At 51.0% G+C, this 25,692-nt stretch overlaps 1 protein-coding gene across 1 annotated transcript; it reads left to right on the forward strand.

Moving 5' to 3' along the window:
• Nucleotides 1-52: 52 nt before the first annotated feature.
• On the forward strand, nucleotides 53-25,547 carry LOC117496626 (zinc finger C3H1 domain-containing protein; the record flags this gene model as incomplete). The annotated part of the gene is given in 24 exon segments (XM_034148338.1): nucleotides 53-202; nucleotides 2,682-2,856; nucleotides 3,163-3,291; nucleotides 3,701-4,300; nucleotides 5,779-5,888; nucleotides 6,036-6,167; nucleotides 6,283-6,404; nucleotides 6,624-6,725; nucleotides 8,190-8,318; nucleotides 8,740-8,905; nucleotides 9,227-9,413; nucleotides 9,612-10,235; nucleotides 10,335-10,569; nucleotides 10,664-10,769; nucleotides 16,394-16,592; nucleotides 16,791-16,885; nucleotides 18,133-18,237; nucleotides 18,331-18,435; nucleotides 19,072-19,216; nucleotides 19,377-19,477; nucleotides 20,284-20,385; nucleotides 20,702-20,741; nucleotides 21,239-21,301; nucleotides 24,924-25,547. Coding segments are annotated over 24 exon segments (4,051 nt in total), but the record flags the coding sequence as incomplete, so codon positions are not given.
• Nucleotides 25,548-25,692: the final 145 nt, after the last annotated feature.

Genomic DNA, 25,692 nt, shown 5'->3' on the forward strand with positions numbered 1-25,692 from the left:
CCCCCCCCCCCTCTCTCTCTCTCTCTCTCTCTCTCTCTCTCTCTCTCTGCAGCCGGGAGAAGCAGAAGCTGCTGAAGGATCTGGGGGCGCCCCCCCGCGGCCCCTCCTCCCCCCCCGTCCCCGACGCCCTTCAGGAGGCCAGCGTCAGAGCGGCTGCAGAGCGGAGACTCGGAGAGGCCGAGCAGAGACTCAGCAGACACAGGTAGCACTGCATTATCAACATGTTACAGAGAGAGGAGACTCAGAGAGGAGACTCAGAGAGACTCAGAGAGGAGACTCAGAGAGACTCAGAGAGGAGACTCAGAGTAGAGACTCAGAGTAGAGACTCAGAGTAGAGACTCAGAGAGGAGACTCAGAGAGACTCAGAGAGACTCAGAGAGGAGACTCAGAGAGGAGACTCAGAGAGACTCAGAGAGGAGACTCAGAGAGGAGACTCAGAGAGGAGACTCAGAGAGACTCAGAGAGGAGACTCAGAGAGGAGACTCAGAGAGGAGACTCAGAGAGGAGACTCAGAGAGGAGACTCAGAGAGACGACTCAGAGAGACGACTCAGAGAGACGACTCAGAGAGGAGACTCAGAGAGGAGACTCAGAGAGGAGACTCAGAGAGACTCAGAGAGACTCAGAGAGGAGACTCAGAGAGACTCAGAGAGACTCAGAGAGGAGACTCAGAGAGGAGACTCAGAGAGGACTCAGATACTCAGGAGAGGAGACTCAGAGAGGAGACTCAGAGAGGAGACTCAGAGAGACTCAGAGAGGAGACTCAGAGAAGAGACTCAGAGAGGAGACTCAGAGAGGAGACTCAGAGACTCAGAGAGGAGACTCAGAGAAGAGACTCAGAGAGACTCAGAGAGGAGACTCAGAGAGGAGACTCAGAGAAGAGACTCAGAGAGGAGACTCAGAGAGAGACTCAGAGAGGAGACTCAGAGAGGAGACTCAGAGAGGAGACTCAGAGAGGAGACTCAGAGAGACTCAGAGAGACTCAGAGAGGAGACTCAGAGAGGAGACTCAGAGAGGAGACTCAGAGAGACTCAGAGAGGAGACTCAGAGAGGAGACTCAGAGAGACTCAGAGAGGAGACTCAGAGAGGAGACTCAGAGAGGAGACTCAGAGAGACTCAGAGAGGAGACTCAGAGAGGAGACTCAGAGAGACTCAGAGAGGAGACTCAGGAGGAGACTCAGAGGACTCATAGAGGAGACTCAGAGAGACCTCAGAGAGCTCAGAGAGTAGACTCAAGAGACTCAGAGAGGAGACTCAGAGAGACTCAGAGAGGAGACTCAGAGAGACTCAGAGAGGAGACTCAGAGAGACTCAGAGAGGAGACTCAGAGAGACTCAGAGAGGAGACTCAGAGAGACTCAGAGAGGAGACTCAGAGAGACGACTCAGAGAGACGACTCGGAGAGGAGACTCGGAGAGGAGACTCGGAGAGGAGACTCGGAGAGGAGACTCAGAGAGACTCGGAGAGGAGACTCAGAGAGACTCGGAGAGGAGACTCGGAGAGGAGACTCAGAGAGACTCAGAGAGGAGACTCGGAGAGGAGACTCAGAGAGACTCAGAGAGGAGACGCGTAGGAGACTCGAGAGAGACTCAGAGAGAGGAGACTCAGAGAGGAGACTCAGAGAGACTCAAGAGAGACTCAGAGAGGAGACTCAGAGAGGAGACTCAGAGAGACTCAGAGAGGAGACTCAGAGAGACTCAGAGAGACTCAGAGAGGAGACTCAGAGAGACTCAGAGAGGAGACTCAGAGAGACTCAGAGAGGAGACTCAGAGAGGAGACTCAGAGAGGAGACATCAGAGAGACTCAGAGAGGGACTCACGAGAGGGAGACTCAGAGAGACTCAGAGAGGAAGCACTCAGCGAGAGACTCAGAGAGGAGACTCAGAGAGGAGACTCAGAGCGACTCAGAGAGGAGACTCAGAGAGACGACTTAGGAGAAGGCGACTCGGAGAGGAGACTCGGAGAGGAGACTCGGAGAGGAGACTCGGAGAGGAGACTCGGAGGACGCCTTGGAGAGGAGACTCAGAGAGGAGACTCGGAGAGGAGACTCGGAGAGGAGATCGAGAGGAGAGACTCAGAGAGAGACTCGGAGAGGAGACTCAGAGGAGACTCAGAGAGGAGACTCGGAGAGGAGACTCAGAGAGACTCAGAGAGGAGACTCGGAGAGGAGACTCAGAGAGACTCAGAGAGGAGACTCAGAGAGACTCAGAGAGGAGACTCGGAGAGGAGACTCAGAGAGACTCAGAGAGGAGACTCAGAGAGACTCAGAGAGGAGACTCGGAGAGACTCAGAGAGGAGACTCAGAGAGGAGACTCAGAGAGACTCAGCAGACACAGGTAGCACTGCATTATTGTTTTGTAATACGTGTGTGTGTGTGTGTGTGTGTGGTGTGTGTGTGTGTGTGTGTGTGTGTGTGTGTGTGTGTGTGTGTGTGTGTTGTGTGTGTGTGTGATTGTGTGGTGTGTGTGTGTGTGTGTGTGTGTGTGTGTGTGTGTGTGTGTGTGTGTGTGGTGTGTGTGTGTGTGTGTGTGTGTGTGTGTGTGTGTGTGTGTGTGTGTGTGTGTGTGTGTGTGTGTGTGTGGTGTGTGTGTGTGTGTGTGTGTGTGTGTGTGTGTGTGTGTGTGTGTGTGTGTGTGTGTGTGTGTGTGTGTGTGTGTGTGTGTGTGTGTGTGTGTGTGTGTGTCAGGGAGCTGCAGCAGAGGGACGAGGCTGTGCTGAGGCACCTCCTGCAGCAGGAGCAGAAGAAGAGGGAGTCTCTGAAGGCAGCGGAGGGGAAGGTGCTGAGAGTCAGAGAGCAGCTGCAGGCCGCAGAGAAGGTGGTGACGGCCAATAGGACGCTGCTGAAGAAGCTGCAGGAGCAGGTCTGCACCACACACACACACACACACACACACACACACACACACATGCTGAATCATCATGTTAATCACATAGCTATCATATGCCTCAAACAGTCCTGATGCTCTTCTAGGTAATCATACATCCTGTCATGTTCACAGATACAGTTGGGATGCCTTTGTTAGCATGCTACTCTCATGTTGAGAGACATTCAGTATTTTCTCAACAGCCCTTTGAGGCATTTCTTGTGATTTGGGGCTATAATAAATGTTGATTGTATTTCTCTCGTGTGTGTGTGTGTGTGTGTGTGTGTGTGTGTGTGTGTGTAGGTGCAGCGGGTGGAGCAGCGCGTCTCTCTGAAGCAGACTGTGTGTGAGCGGCTGCAGCTGCAGCTGTCTGCGGCGCAGCAGGCTGCAGGGGGCGGAGCTAAACGCAGAGCAGACACCATCCACAGCCAGGTGAGGAACCCCACCTGTCACACTGATACACACACACACACATTATTATTAACATTTTTAGGTATTCAGAATTTTGAGATTTGAGGTAAAAGTCAGAATTTTGAGATTTTTAGAAAGTCAGCATTTTGAGATTGTTTTAGAAAAAGTCAGAATTTTCAGAAAAAGTCAGAATTTTTAGATTTTGAGAAAAAGTCAGAATTTTTTGATTTTGAGAAAAAGTCAGAATTTTGAGGGAAAAGTCAGAATTTTAGAGATTTTGAGAAAAGTCAGAATTTTTGAGATGACTATGTGATGACTACTTCCATTCTTGAGAGGATCAGAAATACATGGATCCTGAGATTGAAGCTCCAGCCGGGGACCAGGGAGAGTTTTCTAACAATAATGTTTAATATGTGCCCCCTCCCTCCAGCCGATGAAGCAGCGGCGGTTGGACCCTGCTCTCCGCACCGCGGGGGGTCACTTTGCAGAGCTGCTGGCTCAGAAGCAGCGCCTCCAGCTGCTGGAGCGCGAGTACGCTCTGAAGATCCAGCAGCTGAAGGACCGGCAGGCGCTCAGATCTAACCCCCCCGTCTCAGAGCTGCCCCCCGTCTCAAATCTGACCCTCCCAACTCCCTCCCCCTCCACCCTCCCCCTTTCACAACCCTCCCTACATGACCTCACCCAGGATAAACTGATTCTGGACAGCGAGGAGGAGGCGGAGGACCCCCAAGTCTCTGTTTCTTTAGGGGAGGGGGGCCCCGTCTCTGCTTCTGTGAGGGAGGGGGGTCGCCGCCCGTCCCTCTGTCGGTCCAGCAGCTCCTTCACCAGACCCCACCTGGAGCAGCAAGGCTCCCCCAAAGACAACAACAAGCCCCTCCCCCTTGTACCCCCCCCCAGGACAGAGGTGTTGGGTGGGCTTCCCCTGGAGGCTCTTCAGCAGGGGGGGGGGCCGGGGGGCCTCGGGGAGCTGCTGCAGAGAGAGATGCTCCTCCTGGGGGGAGGCGTCCACTCCCCCTCCCCCACTGCACAGGTGAGAACACCAAACAAACCCTCACACACCAGAGGCCTGCACTACGAAGCCGGATGTTCTCTGAGCTGACTTCAGGTAAACTCTGGGTTTCCGGTCCTACGACGCTGGTTCTCTTTTTAGCGGGCTAGATCTCCATGGTAACTGATGCTGAGCGGCTAACCTGCTCCGGAGCAGGTTAGGTTGCAGGCTAAGAGATCAACTCAGTGAAAGCACCGCCTGCTGACCAATCAGAGCTCACCGCCTGCTGACCAATCAGAGCTCAGTGTGCGGAGTTTAAAGCGATCAAGTCATATTACAGGATAGAGGAAATACAGAAAAACTGCCGTTGCAGGAAAGACGGCCGGCAAAAATCAGCTGACTGTGTGAACGTGAACATTAATAGAATATCCCCTCCCATCTTCAGAGCAATCTGACTATTATAACATTAGCGTTAAGAAAGCTTACTTAAATATCTGCCACGACATAAGTAACAGGATCAGAGTAACATTACGTACAGTCCGCGGCACTGTGAGTGCAGACGTAGATGTGTCCCATTATCATTCATATCATATCACATCATAATGTATCATATTTCCTTATCTGAGTCAGCTGAGCCGTATCTGGCCGTGCAACACTCACAGTGTCACATACTGTATGCAGAAGTATTATTTTAAGCAACACATTAAGTTGACGAAACACTGGAGTCAAATGTAATGAAAGTCAGATCGTGTCTTAGACGGGGCAGTGATATCATAAACCTGTTAATGTACGCATTCAAACACTTTCTCTGTTACCAGCTGTATTCACCTTGCAGGTGCAGCTATGTGGCTTTGATCCTGGATAAAGTGTTTAAGTCATGGATGTTTAAAGTTTAACTTCTTCATATTTGACTAATATTAAAGTTCACTTTTCATTCAGGAAGTATGACGCTGCGCTGTCAGTACGCTTGTCCGTGTTTGTGATTGGTCGAATGCTCCAGATACCACCCCTTTCATGTGAACGCGCACCTAACTATAGGACACGGCTGGCTTGAGCGATCCACTTGATAACCAGCGTCGTAGGACCGTTTAGCGAGAGCGCGTATGTTTTGGATTAGGCCAACCGGATAACTCAAACATATCCAGGTTAGGTTGAACTGGCTTCGTAGTACAGGCCTCAGGTGACACACACACACACACACACACACACACACACACACACACACACACACACACACACACACACACACACACACACACACACACACACACCTTCACACACACAAACACTATTTCTATTTGATTTGTAATACTTGCACATCTCCAAACATTCTATTGCACCACGCTGTACACTCTGAGGAGACGCAACACGAGTTCAGCTCCGCATGCTGTCTGAAGTGCTGCTTTGTCTCTCATAGCGCTGCACAGCCATATCATATTTAACTTACTCTCTAATGTTGTGACTGTTACCTTATGAAGCCCCTCCCCTTTTGACTAACGTGAGTCACATGATGTGTGCAGGTGGTTTCCGTGGAGATTGATGCAGCCACCAGCCAATCAGGGAGCGGGGATCTGAAGCCTGTCCCCTACACAGCCTATCACAGCCCTCTGCTGGTCTTCAGGTCCTACAGGTACGCTACACTGCTCAATATATCATTATTAGCTTCAGATGATCTGTTGTGTTTGATTACAGTATGTCATTGAATCTCCGTTGTATCGTATGATACTCTATGATGTGTAGTGATGGAGTAACGGGTGTATCCCCCCCCCCCCCCCAGGTTCAGCCCTTACTTCCGGACGAAGGAGAAGCTTCCTCTGAGCTCCGTGACCTACAGCAACTGCATGGACCCGAGGAGGAACTTCTGCCGCTTCGAGCTGAGCGGGACCTGCAACGATGACCTCTGCAGATGGTGAGCGGTCGTTATAGTCACATATATTACATTCATTATGTTATGTGGAATACATGCTTTGTGTTTTATATATATTTGATCAGCTGTACATGAAATGGTGAATGTTTGCTAACAGGCAGCACATGAGGGACTGCACACTGACAGGAAACCAGCTGCTGCAGGACTTCCTGTCCTACAACCTCTCTCTGATTGGCTGCTCAGAGACCAGCTCAGACAAGGACATCAGTGCATGCACAGGTACACACACACACACACACACACACACACACACACACACACACATACACATACACATACACATACACACACACACACACACACACACGCGCGCACACACACATATCCCAAAGATATTGAAGTGACTGTTATTTTGTATATATTGATTGACACACACACACACACACACACACACACACACCCCCACAGTGTTTCTCATGAGTGTGTGTGTTCTCACAGAGAGGTACATGCAGCAGCTGTTTGGTTCTAACTCGGTCCGGATGTCTTTGGATCAGAAGGCGGTGCTGCTCGTCAGCAAAGTGAACGAGAGCCGGCGCCACGGTGAGACACTCAGTCACTCATTAACCCCGTGAGAGTCGGGAGGCCTGTTCATTTATTCCGGCAAAGGACTCAGACCTCCTAATGGACCTAACAGAAGTTATTGAGTCTCTGTAAGTTTACTGCTTGGCTCAGATCCACCAACGCCAGCAAGATCTCACCTCTATTAACTCCTGAAGAACCAGGTTCAATGAACTGCTGTTTCAATGCAGACAACCCGCTAAATCTGTTGAAGCGATCCTGAAGGATTCTGATATCAGTAAATGAGGTGTGGCTCTACCTAAGTGTGAGTGTGGCAGGGTGCGATCTCACCTTTGAAGCAGGAGAGGAGAGCGCAGATGTCTTTTAAGTTGTCTCAATCCAAAAGGTGGGATCAGTTTATTTGAAGAAAATTGGTCCACTTGTTCAGGGTTTTACCTTCTCTCTTTACAACATGACAATCCTGCAAAACATATCATGCTGTGGTTCTAATGTGAGAGTACCCAAACTTCAACTGCCCAATTCAGTCGTGACATTTAAAATCGTCCGACAGAATTTAGAGGCATCTCCTCATAATGATGGTGATAATAAAAAGGACAGTCAAACTTTCATTCAACAAATCAATTCTTATACACACCTATGTCCAGCATGAATTCAGAGGAACGTCCTCATAGGTGGCTGGGTTATAAACATTCAACAAACAATTCATCAAACAAGTCACTCAGCATTCAACAAATCAATTCACTCAGCATTCAACAAATCAATTCACTCAGCATTCAACAAATCAAGTCACTCAGCATTCAACAAATCAAGTCACTCAGCATTCAACAAATCAAGTCACTCAGCATTCAACAAATCAAGTCACTCAGCATTCAACAAATCAATTCGAGAGATATTTACCAAGTTTGAGAGAACCTTACCGAGGGAAAACCCAGCTCTCCAGGGAGAGAGCTTCCAGGGGAGCTCCCCTCTCTCTCCAGTTTGCTCCCTCCCTGCTAGTGTTTTCATGCTCAGGACAGAAACCCTAAAGACTCCTCCAGACCCGTATTTGTGGAAACTGGGCGTGGCCTCTGATGTGCAGCACGCAAAATATTATTCTGGGCTATAGCATAAACACCTTTTTGGGGCCTCAGTGTTTCTCCAACAAGTCAGGAGCCCCCCCCCCCTGTGCACCGCTGTGAGGGAAGAAACTGTCTCCCCTCTCTTATCAGTGACACCCATAAACACAATATGTTTTTAAACTCAACTTAACAAATATATATACTGTGATTATAGAAAAATATAAGAATATATTTAATTATATTTGATTATAATTCACTTTCGTTTGAATTATTCAACCTAATATGGAGACCTCGACAACCCAAAGACTCATGAACTCATTCCCACGTTACCTCATCGTTAAATCTGAGCTCTTTGACTCATGAAGCAATTAACTGAGACATCAACTCATTGACTTCCTAACTCTGTTGTGTTGGTGCCCTCCCCCAGTGCCCCCCTTCACCACCTGTAAGGACCCCAGGAGCTGGAGGCCCTCGGCTCAGAGCAGCGCCCCCCCCCAGGAGGACAGTGAGGACGAGAGTGCAGGGGGGGAGACCCCGGAGGGGGGGGAGGCACGGTGAGGAGCGGAGGAGCGGTGAGGAGGGACACCTGTTGTTATTTTTAACATTTTGATTTGTAAATCAGAAAAAAGTGATCTTATTACATCCACACCTGAAGTTGTATAATAACGAGGTGTGTGTGTGTGTGTGTGTGTGTGTGTGTGTGTGTGTGTGTGTGTGTGTGTGTGTGTGTGTGTGTGTGTGTGTGTGTGTGTGTGTGTGTGTGTGTGTGTGTGTGTGTGTGTGTGTGTGTGTGTGTGTGTGTGTGTGTGTGTGTGTGTGTGTGTGTGTGTGTGTGTGTGTGTGTGTGTGTGTGTGTGTGTGTGTGTGTGTGTGTGTGTGTGTGTGTGTGTGTGTGTGTGTGTGTGTGTGTGTGTGTGTGTGTGTGTTTGTGTGTGTGTGTTGTGTGTGTGTGTGTGTGTGTGTGTGTGTGCGTGCAGACCCCGGCGGTGTGTCTCTGGACGTGTGTGTCTCCTCGGAGGACAAGCGTTACTTCCTCAGTGAGACGGACGACCTCTCCAACCTGGAGCTGAGCGTCCTGCAGAGCCCCAGAGACACCCAGCTGTGGATCAAACTGGCCTTCAAGTACCTGCAGCAGAGCGAGGCGTGAGTACACACACACACACACACACGCACACGCACACGCACATACACATGTATACACACACACACACACACACACACACACACACACACACACATGTATACACACACACGTATACACACACACACACACACACACACACACATACACATACACATACACACACACACACTCACTCACAATTATTTGTGTCTGTATTTAATGATGGGTTGGTCTGGAGCACAGAGAGCTTCAGACCCTGTTTCTGTGATCTGATGGAAGCGGATCACACCCTGTGTTCAGGACTAAAGAGGTGCTTTGTGGTCCTGTGTGTGTCCCTCCAGGTGTGCAGCGGAGGGTCTGGAGGCCGCCCTCAACACGCTGTCCCGGGCCCTGGAGAGTAACTGCGGGGACCCCGAGGTGTGGAGCCACTACCTGAGCCTGTTCTCCAGGAGGGGCAGCAGGGACGAGCTGCAGCAGATGTGTGAGATGGCCGTGGAGCACGCGCCGCACTACAGGGTGTGGTGGGAGGTGAGCACCAGAGAGACTCTTTGAGTCATTGACTCATTGACTCAATGACTCGTTGACTCGTTGGCTCGTTGGCTCGTTGGCTCGTTGACTCTTTACGGGAGGGCTCCCTCTGTATAGGACATGCTGTCTGCCCTCCCACTTCTACTAACTTCTCTGATGGTGTTTCCGATGTATAAACTTTGTCTCCTCCTGTTTCAGTACCTGCAGCTGGAGGGGTCGTTTGAGGGGAAAGACTTTGTGTGTGAGCGCCTCCTTCAGTTCCTGCTGATGGAGGCGCCCCCCTCCTCATCCCAGCTGATGGAGGCGCCCCCCTCCTCCTCCCAGCTGATGGAGGCGCCCCCCTCCTCATCCCAGCTGATGGAGGCGCCCCCCTCCTCATCCCAGCTGATGGAGGCGCCCCCCTGCTCCTCCCAGCTGATGGAGGCGCCCCCCTCCTCTGACAGAGGCTCCTCCCCCTCATCTGACAGAGAATCCTCCCAGCTGATGGAGGCGCCCCCCTCCTCTGACAGAGGCTCCTCCCCCTCATCTGACAGAGAATCCTCCCAGCTGATGGAGGCGCCCCCCTCCTCTGACAGAGGCTCCTCCCCCTCATCTGACAGAGACTCCTCCCAGCTGATGGAGGCGCCCCCCTCCTATGACAGAGGCTCCTCCCCCTCTTCTGACAGAGACTCCTCCCAGCTGATGGAGGCGCCCCCCTCCTCTGACAGAGGCTCCTCCCCCTCCTCTGACAGAGGCTCCTTCCAGCTGATGGAGGCGTTGCTGTATCGGGTGCAGCTGCATCTGTTCAGCGGGCGGGGGGGAAGCGCGCTGGCTCTGCTGCAGGTGAGGACGCATGCACACACGCACAGATTAACAACCTCTGAAATGTCCAAATTGAACAATCAAAATCGAGTATTCATCTAAATGTGTGTGTGTGTGTAGGGCGCTCTGAAGGCCCCTCAGCTCCGCAGCCTGTTGGACCACCTCTCCCCCTCGCACCGCGCTCTGCTCTGGCTCTGCTTCGTCCACCTGACGGAGTTCAGCCGGCTGCCGAGCCTCTTCTTGCCCGCTGAGTCCGGGCCGGGGCGGCTGGTCAGCACCGAGAGCTTCCTGATGCCCTGGAGGACGCCTCGGGACATCAGGACGCCCACACACACCCTGATCCAGCTGTTCCAGGGTACACACACACACACTAGCTAGCTTAAGGAGAGCTGTGAAGACACATTGTGTGCAGATGTAATAAATGAGTGAGTGTTTGTGCTTCCTGTCAGACGGCGTGCTGCAGTGCTGTGACGAGCGTCTGTCCGTCAGCGAGAGGACGCTCGCCTGCCTTCCTCTGCACAACAACCTCCTGTTCCTCTACCGCCTCCTGGAGAGGTACTGTTAGCATTGTTATTTCTATTTAAAGGTCTCCTATCATGCAGAAGTCACACTCTGATGTCTTCTCTACATCAACATGTGTCCCCTGTGTGTCCCCGGTGTGTCCCCCGTGTGTCCCCCGTGTGTCCCCCGTGTGTCCCCCGTGTGTCCCCGGTGTGTCCCCCGTGTGTCCCCCGGTGTGTCCCCGGTGTGTCCCCCGTGTGTCCCCGGTGTGTCCCCGGTGTGTCCCCCGTGTGTCCCCGGTGTGTCCCCGGTGTGTCCCCCGTGTGTCCCCCGTGTGTCCCCCGTGTGTCCCCCGTGTGTCCCCCGTGTGTCCCCCGTGTGTCCCCGGTGTGTCCCCCGTGTGTCCCCCGTGTGTCCCCCGTGTGTCCCCCGTGTGTCCCCCGTGTGTCCCCCGTGTCCCCCGGTGTGTCCCCCTTGGTCCCCCGGGTGTGTCCCCCGTGTGTCCCCCGTGTGTCCCCCTGTGTGTCCCGGTGTTGTCCCGGTGTGTGTCCCGCTGTGTGTCCCCGTGTGTCCCCGGTGTGTCCCCCGTGTGTCCCCCGTGTGTCCCCCGTGTGTCCCCCGTGTGTCCCCGGTGTGTGTCCCGGTGTGTGTCCCGGTGTGTGTCCCCGGTGTGTCCCCGGTGTGTCCCCCGTGTGTCCCCGGGTCTGTGGTCCCCCGTGTGTCCCCCGTGTGTCCCCCGTGTGTCCCCCGTGTGTCCCCCGTGTGTCCCCGGTGTGTCCCCCGTGTGTCCCCGGTGTGTCCCCGTGTGTCCCCCGTGTGTCCCCGGTGTGTCCCGTGTGTGTCCCGGTGTGTGTCCCCCGTGTGTCCCCCGTGTGTCCCCCGTGTGTCCCCCGTGTGTCCCCGGTGTGTCCCGGTGTGTGTCCCGGTGTGTGTCCCCGGTGTGTCCCCGGTGTGTCCCCCGTGTGTCCCCCGTGTGTGTCCCGGTGTGTGTCCCGGTGTGTCCCCCGTGTGTGTCCCGGTGTGTGTCCCCCGTGTGTCCCCGGTGTGTCCCCCGTGTGTCCCCCGTGTGTCCCCCGTGTGTCCCCGGTGTGTCCCCCGTGTGTCCCCCGTGTGTCCCCCGTGTGTCCCCCGTGTGTCCCCCGTGTGTCCCCCGTGTGTCAGGAGACTCTCAAAGTGTCAGGAAATAAACCCCTCTCTCTTTTCCTCCGTACACACATCTCTAAAAACGGGGGGGACAACGGAGCTGATCCAGATTTGCTGCATCATGACCACATGACTAAAATGTGGGCGGGCTTTACACCCACGGGCCAATCAGAAACGTTGCTGTCAGAAACAATGAGACGTGTTCTGGACGTAATAGAGTGGCGAAGTCCCTCCCCTTCCGGTGGACCTCCATGGGACCTTATTTCGGAAAAATTATGTATTGAAGTCAATGCAGAGAGAAAGATTATCTTTCGATCCCGTTTGAATTGTGCCATGAATTACACATATGATGTTTGTCAATTTAAAAGATCATTTTGCAAGTCAAAAAAAATAAAATGTGTGGTAAAACTGTGAAGTAACACATTTGTTTGTGTGAAACGCTCAATGAACTACATCTCTGGTCTCACACGTCACCAAGATGGCCGTCACTACTGTCTTGTCAACAAAACGATTGACTACCCTCACTATCACCACAATGAAACACGTCCTGAAGAAAGTCATGCAAAGCTGCCTGCCTGCCTTCCTTTGATTCTCTCTGAACTGCCTGGTCGTTTTAATGTTTAATGTCAACCATTTGTGCAGATAGCATGAAGTAGAGAAGATCGCTAGTGTTAGCGTTAGCGTTAGCTTTTCTCTCCCGGGCTTAAATGGTGTATTATAGAATGATCACACCGGTGACAGTACTATTCAAAGGGTTCACGAAATATGACTACTACTCTTACTGTTTAACATTTTGGGTTACTTAATGTTACTTCATGTTAAGGCTAATAAAAATGACAAGGCTGTAATGCAAACTAACGTGCTAGCTACTAGCTAGCATGATCCAGAGTACTCCTGGTCCTTTCATCAGACGGGAAGCGAAAGAACGAGCAAGACCCATTGCTGGTATGATAACAACCTGGTACTAAGCACACAGGCATCTTGTTAAAGTTATCTTATCTTAGCCAGCGCCATATAGATAGATTATATCTATATGGCGCTGATCTTAGCTATCTCTTTGTGGAGGAAAACAATTGTGACATCACTTACGCGACTCTGGGATTTGTAGTCTTTCTAGTTGCGTATTTTTCATAGTCTTATATTTCAACAGTTTTACGACAAACTGTGACTTTTTTGACATGGAAATGATTTTTTAAGATTGACAAACATCATATGTGTAATTCATGGCACAATTCAAACAGGATCGAAAGATAAGTTTTCTCTCCCCATTGACTTCAATGCATAATTTTTCCGAAATAAGGTCCCATGGGGCGGAAGTAGATGGGCGTGACTTCGCCACTCTATATGGTCTGTGTTTACATTAGCATGCTAACACTCAGAGCTAACCTGTACTGGAGAGAGTATGTGTGAAGAAGCAGGAAATCAAAAGGAAGTCACCCTGTGGTAAACCTGAGAAAGAGTTTGAGCTCCATGCTGTTTCCCCTAGGTTTACTGCTTAGGGGGGGTGCTGCCTGAGCGGGGAGGGGGGGTGGCATTGGGATATTTTTTTTTTAAATCCTCTGGAGCAGAGAGGGGAGCTGTGGATTATTGTTATTGATTAATGCATCAGTGTTTCTTAGGGTCAAAAACACTAAACTCACAACTTAAAGGTGGGGTAGGTAAGTTTGAGAAACCGGCTCGAGATCGCTAGAATTTGAAAATACACAACCGGAGAAAATCTGCCACTTCCTCACAGAGCCCCTCCTCCAACACACACGAACGCGCACATGACCAATGAGGGCACCAGATAAGTTAAGATAACAAGGATCTGTTTGGGGTTTGGAGCAGGACACTTCAGAGACATGTCCTTAGTAACAGCTGGAAGAGAGAGAGGGGGGGGCTACAAGGATCTGTTTGGGGTTTGGAGCAGGACACTTCAGAGACATGTCCTTAGTAACAGCTGGAAGAGAGAGAGGGGGGGGGCTACAAGGATCTGTTTGGGGTTTGGAGCAGGACACTTCAGAGACATGTCCTTAGTAACAGCTGGAAGAGAGAGAGGGGGGGGGCTACAAGGATCTGTTGGGGGTTTGGAGCAGGACACTTCAGAGACATGTCCTTAGTAACAGCTGGAAGAGAGAGAGGGGGGGGGCTACAAGGATCTGTTTGGGGTTTGGAGCAGGACACTTCAGAGACATGTCCTTAGTAACAGCTGGAAGAGAGAGAGGGGGGGGCTACAAGGATCTGTTTGGGGTTTGGAGCAGGACACTTCAGAGACATGTCTGTCCTTAGTAACAGCTGGAAGAGAGGGGGGGGGGGGCTACAAGGATCTGTTTGGGGTTTGGAGCAGGACACTTCAGAGACATGTCCTTAGTAACAGCTGGAAGAGAGGGGGGGGGGCTACAAGGATCTGTTTGGGGTTTGGAGCAGGACACTTCAGAGACATGTCCTTAGTAACAGCTGGGAGAGAGGGGGGGGGGGGGGCTACAAGGATCTGTTTGGGGTTTGGAGCAGGACACTTCAGAGACATGTCCTTAGTAACAGCTGGAAGAGAGGGGGGGGGGGGGGCTACAAGGATCTGTTTGGGGTTTGGAGCAGGACACTTCAGAGACATGTCCTTAGTAACAGCTGGAAGAGAGGGGGGGGCTACAAGGATCTGTTTGGGGTTTGGAGCAGGAAACTTCAGAGACATGTCCTTAGTAACAGCTGGAAGAGAGGGGGGGGGCTACAAGGATCTGTTTGGGGTTTGGAGCAGGACACTTCAGAGACATGTCCTTAGTAACAGCTGGAAGAGAGGGGGGGGGGGCTACAAGGATCTGTTTGGGGTTAGGAGCAGGACACTTCAGAGACATGTCCTTAGTAACAGCTGGAAGAGAGGGGGGGGGGGCTACAAGGATCTGTTTGGGGTTTGGAGCAGGACACTTCAGAGACATGTCCTTAGTAACAGCTGGAAGAGAGGGGGGGGGGGGCTACAAGGATCTGTTTGGGGTTTGGAGCAGGACACTTCAGAGACATGCCCTTAGTAACAGCTGGAAGAGAGGGGGGGGGGGGGGGCTACAAGGATCTGTTTGGGGTTTGGAGCAGGACACTTCAGAGACATGTCCTTAGTAACAGCTGGAAGAGAGAGAGGGGGGGGCTACAAGGATCTGTTTGGGGTTTGGAGCAGGACACTTCAGAGACATGTCCTTAGTAACAGCTGGAAGAGAGGGGGGGGGGCTACAAGGATCTGTTTGGGGTTTGGAGCAGGACACTTCAGAGACATGTCCTTAGTAACAGCTGGGAGAGAGGGGGGGGGGGGCTACAAGGATCTGTTTGGGGTTTGGAGCAGGACACTTCAGAGACATGTCTGTCCTTAGTAACAGCTGAAAGAGAGGGGGGGGGGCTACAAGGATCTGTTTGGGGTCTGGAGCAGGACACTTCAGAGACATGTCTGTCCTTAGTAACAGCTGGAAGAGAGGGGGGGGGGCTACAAGGATCTGTTTGGGGTTTGGAGCAGGACACTTCAGAGACATGTCCTTAGTAACAGCTGGAAGAGAGGGGGGGGGGCTACAAGGATCTGTTTGGGGTTTGGAGCAGGACACTTCAGAGACATGTCCTTAGTAACAGCTGGAAGAGAGGGGGGGGGGGCTACAAGGATCTGTTTGGGGTTTGGAGCAGGACACTTCAGAGACATGTCCTTAGTAACAGCTGGAAGAGAGAGGGGGGGGCTACAAGGATCTGTTTGGGGTTAGGAGCAGGACACTTCAGAGACATGTCCTTAGTAACAGCTGGAAGAGAGGGGGGGGGGGCTACAAGGATCTGTTTGGGGTTTGGAGCAGGACACTTCAGAGACATGTCCTTAGTAACAGCTGGAAGAGAGGGGGGGGGCTACAAGGATCTGTTTGGGGTTAGGAGCAGGACACTTCAGAGACATGTCCTTAGTAACAGCTGGAAGAGAGGAGGGGGGGGGGCTACAAGGATCTGTTTGGGGTTAGGAGCAGGACACTTCAGAGACATGTCCTTAGTAACAGCTGGAAGAGAGAGGGGGGGGGGCTACAAGAATCTGTTTGGGGTTTGGAGCAGGACACTTCAGAGACATGTCCTTAGTAACAGCTGGAAGAGAGAGGGGGGGGGGGCTACAAGAATCTGTTTGGGGTTTGGAGCAGGACACTTCAGAGACATGTCCTTAGTAACAGCTGGAAGAGAGGGGGGGGGGGCTACAAGGATCTGTTTGGGGTTTGGAGCAGGACACTTCAGAGACATGTCCTTAGTAACAGCTGGAAGAGAGGGGGGGGGGGGGCTACAAGGATCTGTTTGGGGTTTGGAGCAGGACACTTCAGAGACATGTCCTTAGTAACAGCTGGAAGAGAGGGGGGGGGGGCTACAAGGATCTGTTTGGGGTTTGGAGCAGGACACTTCAGAGACATGTTTTTATTATTATCTGTAATATATGAAAACAGCTGATAGGAGACCTTTAAAACAATAATAATAATAATAATAAATGGAATTTATAAAGCGCCTTTCGGGACCCAAGGTCTAATGATGTATTTATCTGATAATGACCATCCTAATTGCTGCAGGTATGATGAGGGCGTGGCCCTGTGTGAGTCGCTGCTGCAGGTGTGTCCTGACTCCGCCCCTCTGAGAGTCTCTCTGTCCGAGCTGCTGCTGCTGAGGGGCGACACCGAGGGGGGGGTCAACACCTGGCTGACCGCTCTGACAGAGAGCCCCCACAATGCCGAGCTGCTGTACCGCTGCTGCTGCTTCCTCAGAGCACAGGTACACACACACACACACACACACACACACACACACACACACACACACATCTGAAATGCTCCTTGCATCACAGCAGGATCAGTGAGAGCTGCTCAAAGGATGCTTCAGTCTTTATTGATCTCCATTAGATGGTAGCAGTTCATATGTTCTATGATGTTGTTGAAACGTTATTTAAATGTTTGTTGTGTGTGGTCCCAGGAGAGGTGCAGCGCCATCGCTCCGCTGGTCCGATGCTTCATGCTGTCGCTGTGTGAGGAGCAGCAGAGCGTCAGGGAGCCCGTGGACGTCCTGCGGTACGATGGTCCCTGTTAGCTCTGACGCTAACGCTACACACACTGCGATGCTAACACTAGTCCCTGTTATCTCTGACGCTAACGCTACATACACTGTGATGCTAACGCTACACACACTGTGATGCTAACGCTAGTCCCTGTTATCTCTGATGCTAATGCTACATACACTGTGATGCTAATGCTACACACACTGTGATGCTAACGCTAGTCCCTGTTATCTCTGAAGCTAACGCTACACACACTGTGATGCTAACGCTAGTCCCTGTTATCTCTGACGCTAACGCTACATACACTGTGATGCTAACGCTACACACACTGTGATGCTAACGCTAGTCCCTGTTATCTCTGACGCTAACGCTACACACACTGTGATGCTAACGCTAGTCCCTGTTATCTCTGACGCTAACGCTACATACACTGTGATGCTAACACCAGACACACTGTGATGCTAACGCTACACACACTGTGATGCTAACGCTAAATACACTGTGATGCTAACACCAGACACACTGTGATGCTAACGCCAGACACACTGTGATGCTAACACTAGACACACTGTGATGCTAACGCTAGACACACTGTAATGCTAACACTAGACACACTGTGATGCTAACGCTAGACACACTGTGATGCTAACGCTAGTCCCTGTTATCTCTGACGCTAACGCTACATACACTGTGATGCTAACGCTAGTCCCTGTTATCTCTGACGCTAACGCTACATACACTGTGATGCTAACGCTACACACACTGTGATGCTAACGCTAGTCCCTGTTATCTCTGACGCTAACGCTACATACACTGTGATGCTAACACTAGACACACTGTGATGCTAACGCTAGACACACTGTGATGCTAACGCTAGACACACTGTGATGCTAACGCTACACACACTGTGATGCTAACGCTAGTCCCTGTTATCTCTGACGCTAACGCTATACACACTGTGATGCTAACGCTAGTCCCTGTTATCTCTGACGCTAACGCTACATACACTGTGATGCTAACACTAGACACACTGTGATGCTAACGCTAGACACACTGTGATGCTAACGCTAGACACACTGTGATGCTAACGCTAGACACACTGTGATGCTAACGCTAGACACACTGTGATGCTAACGCTAGACACACTGTGATGCTAACGCTAGACACACTGTGATGCTAACACTAGACACACTGTGATGCTAACGCTAGACACACTGTGATTTCTGAGTTCATGTTAAAGTTGCTGCTTCCTGTCTGCAGACAGCTGCTGGGTTTCCCCAGCGAGGAGCTGCAGAGAGCTCCGATCATCACAGACCTGCAGGAGCCGCTCCGCCAGCAGAGAGCCTACCTGCACCTCATACACTGGTAACACTTCATTTATTATTATTTAATATATGTTTACATGTTTTAACACGCCTTGTGTCTAACATGTGCTTAACATGTGCTTTGTATGTTCAGCTGCTGGCAGCGGCTGCACGGATCAGTGGACGACACTGTGGACGCCTACGAGAGAGCGCTGGGGTCCGTCCTGCAGCGAGACCAGCTGCACACTCTGTGGATGGAGTGAGTGTCACCTGGGGGGGGGGGGTCACCTGTACACAGGGGGGGTCACCTGCACACAGGGGGTTCACCTGTACACCTGGGGGGGGTCACCTGTACACCTGGGGGGGTCACCTGCACACAGGGGGGGTCACCTGCACACAGGGGGTTCACCTGTACACCTGGGGGGGTCACCTGTACACAGGGGGGTCACCTGTACACAGGGGGGGTCACCTGCACACAGGGGGGGTCACCTGTACACCTGGGGGGGTCACCTGCACACAGGGGGGGTCACCTGTACACTTGGGGGGTCACTTGCACACCGGGGGGGGGGTCACCTGCACACCTGGGGGCATCACCTGCACACCGGGGGGGGGTCACCTGCACACCTGGGGGGGGGTCACTTTCAAACCTGGGGGGGGATCACCTGCACACCGGGGGGGGTCACCTGCACACCTGGGGGGGTCAATTTCAAACCTGGGGGGTCTCACTTGAACACCTATGTTTTTGTTTCTTGTTCTGCATTCTTCTGATTTTCTGGAGTCCCCCCCCCTAGATTATGTCATTTTAACAGTTAAACCTGAGAAGCTGTATCACCTGTCTCTCACCTGTCTCTCACCTGTCTCTCACCTGTCTCTCTTTGTGTCTCACCTGTTTCAGGTACCTGGAGTTCAGCTCTGTGTCCCTCAGTCGGTCCAAACGGTTCTCAAATCTGATCCATCGCTGCCTCAGCACCGTCCCGTCCCGCCTGTGTGTCCCCTTCAACCCCGCTGAGTTCTGGAGCTGCTACACCTTCCACAACAAGGTCTCACCTGTTCTACATCTCACCTGTTCTACCTCACCTGTTTTGTGAGGACCGTGTTCAACTTAAACTAGTTTCTAGAAACATAAAGATCCTGAAAGGATATTGAACGTGACAACACGGTTTTACCTGATGGAAATGCTCTGTGCTGATTGGTTCTCAGGTGGTAACGCTCTACCTGCGCTGTCTGCCGAAATCCCAGCATGCTCTTGTTCTGGAGAGACTAAGATACGCCATGCCCAACAACACTGAACTGGGTCTGAGGTACACACACACACACACACACACACACACTCAGTAGTACCAGGTCTAGGACAGGGGGGTCAAACTCATATTAGTTCAGGGGCCACGTTCAGCCAAGTGTAATCTCAGGTGGGGCCGGATCAGTAAAAGCATAGCATAATAAAAACGTACATTCTTAACATGTTCACATTTCTTAAGAAAAATAAGTGACAACATTTTCTGCGTCAGATTATCTTTACACATGTGCATCGCAACAGATCAGTCTCTACAAACACATTCAGGTGTCTGGATCTGAACAATATAGGACTTTATGATCAAAACTACTTCTAGAAATGATCTTACACTCATTTCCACATCTGTGTGGTCATGGTGACTCACCAGCATACGAACTAAAGAGGGAACTATCAAGGAAGGTTACCCCCTGCCTTGTTCATCTATAACATTTACACACAAAATGCATACAAATTGTAAAAACTGCACAGATTGTATTCTGTCATTTTAACACTTTGCAAAGTCATGCCGCGGGACGGATTGGACCCTCTGGTGGGCCGGGTGTGGACAACCCTAATGTAGGATGTTTAAAGGCTCATCAGGATTCATAGAGGAAGATGCGTAACTTGTTAAAAACCCATCGCACAACTGGATGTGGGCATGAGTCTGCATCCGTGTCCCTAGTTTCCACATCTGTGAGCCTGTACAGAGGAAGCCCTCTCCGATGTGTGTGCGCGTATTTCTCTGAGGTTGTTTCTGAGCTGGCGTTAGTTACCTGAGGTGGGATCCAGCTCTGTGGTGTTTGTTGCTTCCTGAGTTGCTGTGTTGATGCTCAGGTTGCTGCATCAGGAGTGGCAGGATGGAAACATGGAGCACCTGAAGTTCCAGGTCCGGATGCTGAGCAGCCATTCTCCCAAGTGCCTCGCCTACTGGAACATGTGAGTGACACCCAGCACGGACCATGAGAAACCAAAGCTTAAATCAAGGAGCCGGGATGTTCTGAACCCAACCAATGAAGGCCTTCACACTGCAGAGGAAACAAGTAGAAATGTAGTTTTATAATCCTTAGCTCCACTACTGGGGTGTACATAGCTGTTAATCCTCTATTCATGGGTGGGAATCAACCATGTTTGGTTTGTTTCACTGCATAATCTTAAAGTATTCATGAAGCAGCTCCTAAAAATATATGTGTGTGTGTGTGAGATCAATAACCCTCTGAGGTGTGTTTCCTGACTGCATCTGTGTTTCTCTCAGAGCGCTAGCTGTGGAGAAGGAGCTGAAGCAAACTTCTGAGGTGAGTCAGGGATGGAGAGACGCTCTGAAGGACCTTTTATTCAAATATATAACTATATACCCAAAAACTAAGAACAGTATAATATGACAAAATACTTTGATAATAAAATATGTGCAGTATTAGTATGAGAAGTGGAGAGCTGTGCAGATATTAAGAAGTAGCTTTGTGTACAATGTGCTAAGTTCAGAGGGTGGTGGAGGACTGAGGGGATGTGGTCCTGATAGGTGAGAGCAACCCATTAGGCCAGGACCTCCATGTACAAGGAGACCAATCACAATGGTCAGGTCCATTAATGGTTTCATTTAAATGAACTGCCTCAGGGTCCTACAGGTCCTGGAGGGACGGAGGACCCTCTGCAGAGCGCCTGACTCTGGTTTCCTCCCCACAGGCTTCTTGATTGACAGTTTGTTGTTTGTTGGTTTATTAACCTCTCACTTTGTTTTTTGTTTTTGCTGTTTCTCCTCCTTCCTCTTTATGTCACTGTATTTCTCTTCCAGGTGCGACGTCTGTATCATCAAGCTCTGACCAACCTTCCTCTGTGTGCTGAGCTGTGGAAAGATGTAAACACACACTGACACACACACACACTGACACACACACACTGACTCACACACACACTGACTCACACACACACTGACACACACACACACTGACTCACACACACACTGACTCACACACACACTGACTCACACACACACTGACACACACACACACTGACTCACACACACTGACTCACACACACACTGACTCACACACACACTGACACACACACACACTGACTCACACACACACTGACACACACACACACTGACTCACACACACACTGACACACACACACACTGACTCACACACACACTGACTCACACACACACTGACTCACACACACACTGACACACACACACACTGACTCACACACACACTGACTCACACACACACTGACTCACACACACACTGACTCACACACACACTGACTCACACACACACTGACACACACACACTGACTCACACACACTGACTCACACACACACTGACTCACACACACACTGACTCACACACACACTGACTCACACACACACTGACACACACACACTGACTCACACACACTGACTCACACACACACTGACTCACACACACACTGACACACACACACACTGACTCACACACACTGACTCACACACACACTGACTCACACACACACTGACTCACACACACTGACTCACACACACACTGACTCACACACACTGACTCACACACACACTGACACACACACGCACTGACTCACACACACACTGACTCACACACACTGACACACACACGCACTGACTCACACACACACTGACTCACACACACTGACACACACACGCACTGACACACACACACACTGACTCACACACACACTGACTCACACACACTGACACACACACGCACTGACTCACACACACACTGACTCACACACACTGACACACACACGCACTGACACACACACACACTGACTCACACACACTGACTCACACACACACTGACTCACACACACACTGACACACACACACACTGACACACACACTGACACACACACACACTGACTCACACACACTGACTCACACACACACTGACTCACACACACTGACTCACACACACTGACTCACACACACACTGACACACACACACTGACACACACACACTGACACACACACACTGACACTCACACACTGACTCACACACACACTGACACACACACACTGACACACACACACTGACACACACACACTGACACACGCACACACACTGACTCACACACACACTGACACACACACACTGACTCACTTCCTGTGTCTCATTCGAGTCGCATGTTGAGAATGTTTTAAACCAAACGTTAATTGTCTCAAAAGTTTATAGGTAAGCGCTGGTCTTTGGGGATGCGAGGGTCTTTGGGGATGGAATAGTCTTCAGGGATGCGATGGTCTATGTGGATGCGAGGGTCTTTGGGGATGCGATGGTCTTCAGGGATGCAATGGTCTTCAGGGATGCGAGGGTCTTCAGGGATGCGAGGGTCTTTAGAGATGGAATGGTCTTTAGAGATGCGATGGTTTTCAGAGATGCGATGGTTTTCAGAGATGCAAGGGTCACTGGTGATGGGATGGCCTTATGGAATGCAAGGGTCTTTAGAGATGCGAGGGTCTTTAGAGATGCGATGGTCTTTGGGGATGGAATAGTCTTTAGAGATGGAATAGTCTTTGGGGATGCGAGGGTCTTTGGGGATGCGATGGTCTTTAGAGATGCGATGGTCTTTGGGGATGCGATGGTCTTTAGAGATGCGATGGTCTTTAGAGATGCGATGGTCTTTAGAGATGCGATGGTCTTTGGGGATGGAATAGTCTTTGGGGATGGGATGGTCTTTGGGGATGCGATGGTCTTTGGGGATGGGATGGTCTTTGGGGATGCGATGGTCTTTAGAGATGCGATGGTCTTTGGGGATGGAATAGTCTTTGGGGATGGGATGGTCTTTGGGGATGCGATGGACTTTGGGGATGCGATGGTCTTTGGGGATACGATGGTCTTTAGAGATGTGATGGTCTTTGGGGATGCGATGGTCTTTGGGGATGGGATGGTCTTTGGGGATGGAATAGTCTTTGGGGATGGGATGGTCTTTGGGGATGCGATGGTCTTTGGGGATGGGATGGTCTTTGGGGATGCGATGGTCTTTAGAGATGCGATGGTCTTTGGGGATGTGATGGTCTTTAGAGATGCGATGGTCTTTGGGGATGCGATGGTCTTTAGAGATGCGATGGTCTTTGGGGATGCGATGGTCTTTGGGGATGGAATAGTCTTTGGGGATGGGATGGTCTTTGGGGATGCGATGGTCTTTGGGGATGCGATGGTCTTTGGAGATGCGATGGTCTTTGGAGATGCGATGGTCTTTGGGGATGCGATGGTCTTTAGAGATGCGATGGTCTTTGGGGATGGAATAGTCTTTGGGGATGGGATGGTCTTTGGGGATGGGATGGTCTTTGGGGATGCGATGGTCTTTGGGGATGTGATGGTCTTTAGAGATGCGATGGTCTTTGGGGATGCGATGGTCTTTAGAGATGCGATGGTCTTTGGGGATGTGATGGTCTTTAGAGATGCGATGGTCTTTGGGGATGCGATGGTCTTTAGAGATGCGATGGTCTTTGGGGATGCGATGGTCTTTGGGGATGGAATAGTCTTTGGGGATGGGATGGTCTTTGGGGATGGGATGGTCTTTGGGGATGCGATGGTCTTTGGGGATGGGATGGTCTTTGGGGATGCGATGGTCTTTGGGGATGCGATGGTCTTTGGAGATGCGATGGTCTTTGGAGATGCGATGGTCTTTAGAGATGCGATGGTCTTTGGGGATGCGATGGTCTTTAGAGATGCGATGGTCTTTGGAGATGCGATGGTCTTTAGAGATGCGATGGTCTTTGGGGATGCGATGGTCTTTGGAGATGCGATGGTCTTTGGGGATGGGATGGTCTTTAGAGATGCGATGGTCTTTGGGGATGCGATGGTCTTTAGAGATGCGATGGTCTTTGGGGATGCGATGGTCTTTGGAGATGCGATGGTCTTTGGGGATGGAATAGTCTTTGGGGATGGGATGGTCTTTAGAGATGCGATGGTCTTTGGGGATGCGATGGTCTTTGGAGATGCGATGGTCTTTGGGGATGCGATGGTCTTTGGAGATGCGATGGTCTTTGGAGATGCGATGGTCTTTGGGGATGCGATGGTCTTTGGAGATGCGATGGTCTTTGGGGATGCGATGGTCTTTGGAGATGCGATGGTCTTTGGGGATGCGATGGTCTTTGGAGATGCGATGGTCTTTGGAGATGCGATGGTCTTTGGGGATGCGATGGTCTTTGGAGATGCGATGGTCTTTAGAGATGCGATGGTCTTTGGGGATGCGATGGTCTTTGGAGATGCGATGGTCTTTGGAGATGCGATGGTCTTTGGAGATGCGATGGTCTTTGGGGATGCGATGGTCTTTGGGGATGCGATTGTCTCCTTGGATTTGAGGGTCTCTTGGGGTGTGCTCGTACAGTGACATTTCTCTTGATAGGAGACAGGAAGTGACAGCAGGATCTGTTTACACCTCACCTTCTTACACGCATGTACACCTGCTACCCCCTCCTCCTCCTCACCTCCTCTCTCCCCCCCCCCACCCCACAGCGCCTCCTGGCTGCAGCAGCTGATGGAGACGGACCCCCTCGGCTGCGGCGGCTGCTCTCCAGGGTTCAGCAGGTGGGAGTGAGTCTCGGTCTCAGTGAGCGTCTCACTTTAGTGACCGAAGATCAGTGACATTAAAGATTAATAAGCTGTAGATGAGTGAGAGCAGACCGAGGTAAGACGGAGCCCCCCCCCACCCCCCACAGAGAGTCCACATGTGTCTCATCATGGACGTAAGTATAGACCTGCTGAGTGACCCGGTGATGAATTCATGTTTCTGTTTCTGTCACTTTTCATTTGGACCTCATTCCCACCCTTTTTATTTTTACCTGAGCCCCCCCCCCTCCCCCCCCCCCCCTCCAGTAGCAATGCTGCATCTGCACGTTGTCTTTTCTTTGTCTCCTGAGGAAACACAAGACTTTTATTTTGATAAAGATCAATATGAATATTTTGAGAGAGACTGACCGGCTGCAGGACTCGCGGCTCTGCTGGATTGTTTTTTTCCTTTTTCTCAAAGTTCTCTCATGACATGATTAAAGAGTATCCCAGCGGAGAGGAGAGGAGTCCTTCCACTGTTGTTTTTTATATGTTGGATTTAAATGTTATTAAATTATTTTCTAAATATAAAAGAAATGTCTCCTGAGTTTTCATTGTGTCTGTTATTATCGGGTCATCTGTTACTACAATACTCGGTAAATAACTAATCGTTACGATCAGATGCACGCGTTTCCGGACTAGATGATGCTAAGTAAAGAAATACGAGGTAACGTGA

Source organism: Trematomus bernacchii, unplaced genomic scaffold (assembly GCF_902827165.1).
Source record: "Trematomus bernacchii unplaced genomic scaffold, fTreBer1.1, whole genome shotgun sequence".
In the NCBI taxonomy this organism is placed as follows: Eukaryota; Metazoa; Chordata; class Actinopteri; order Perciformes; family Nototheniidae; genus Trematomus; species Trematomus bernacchii.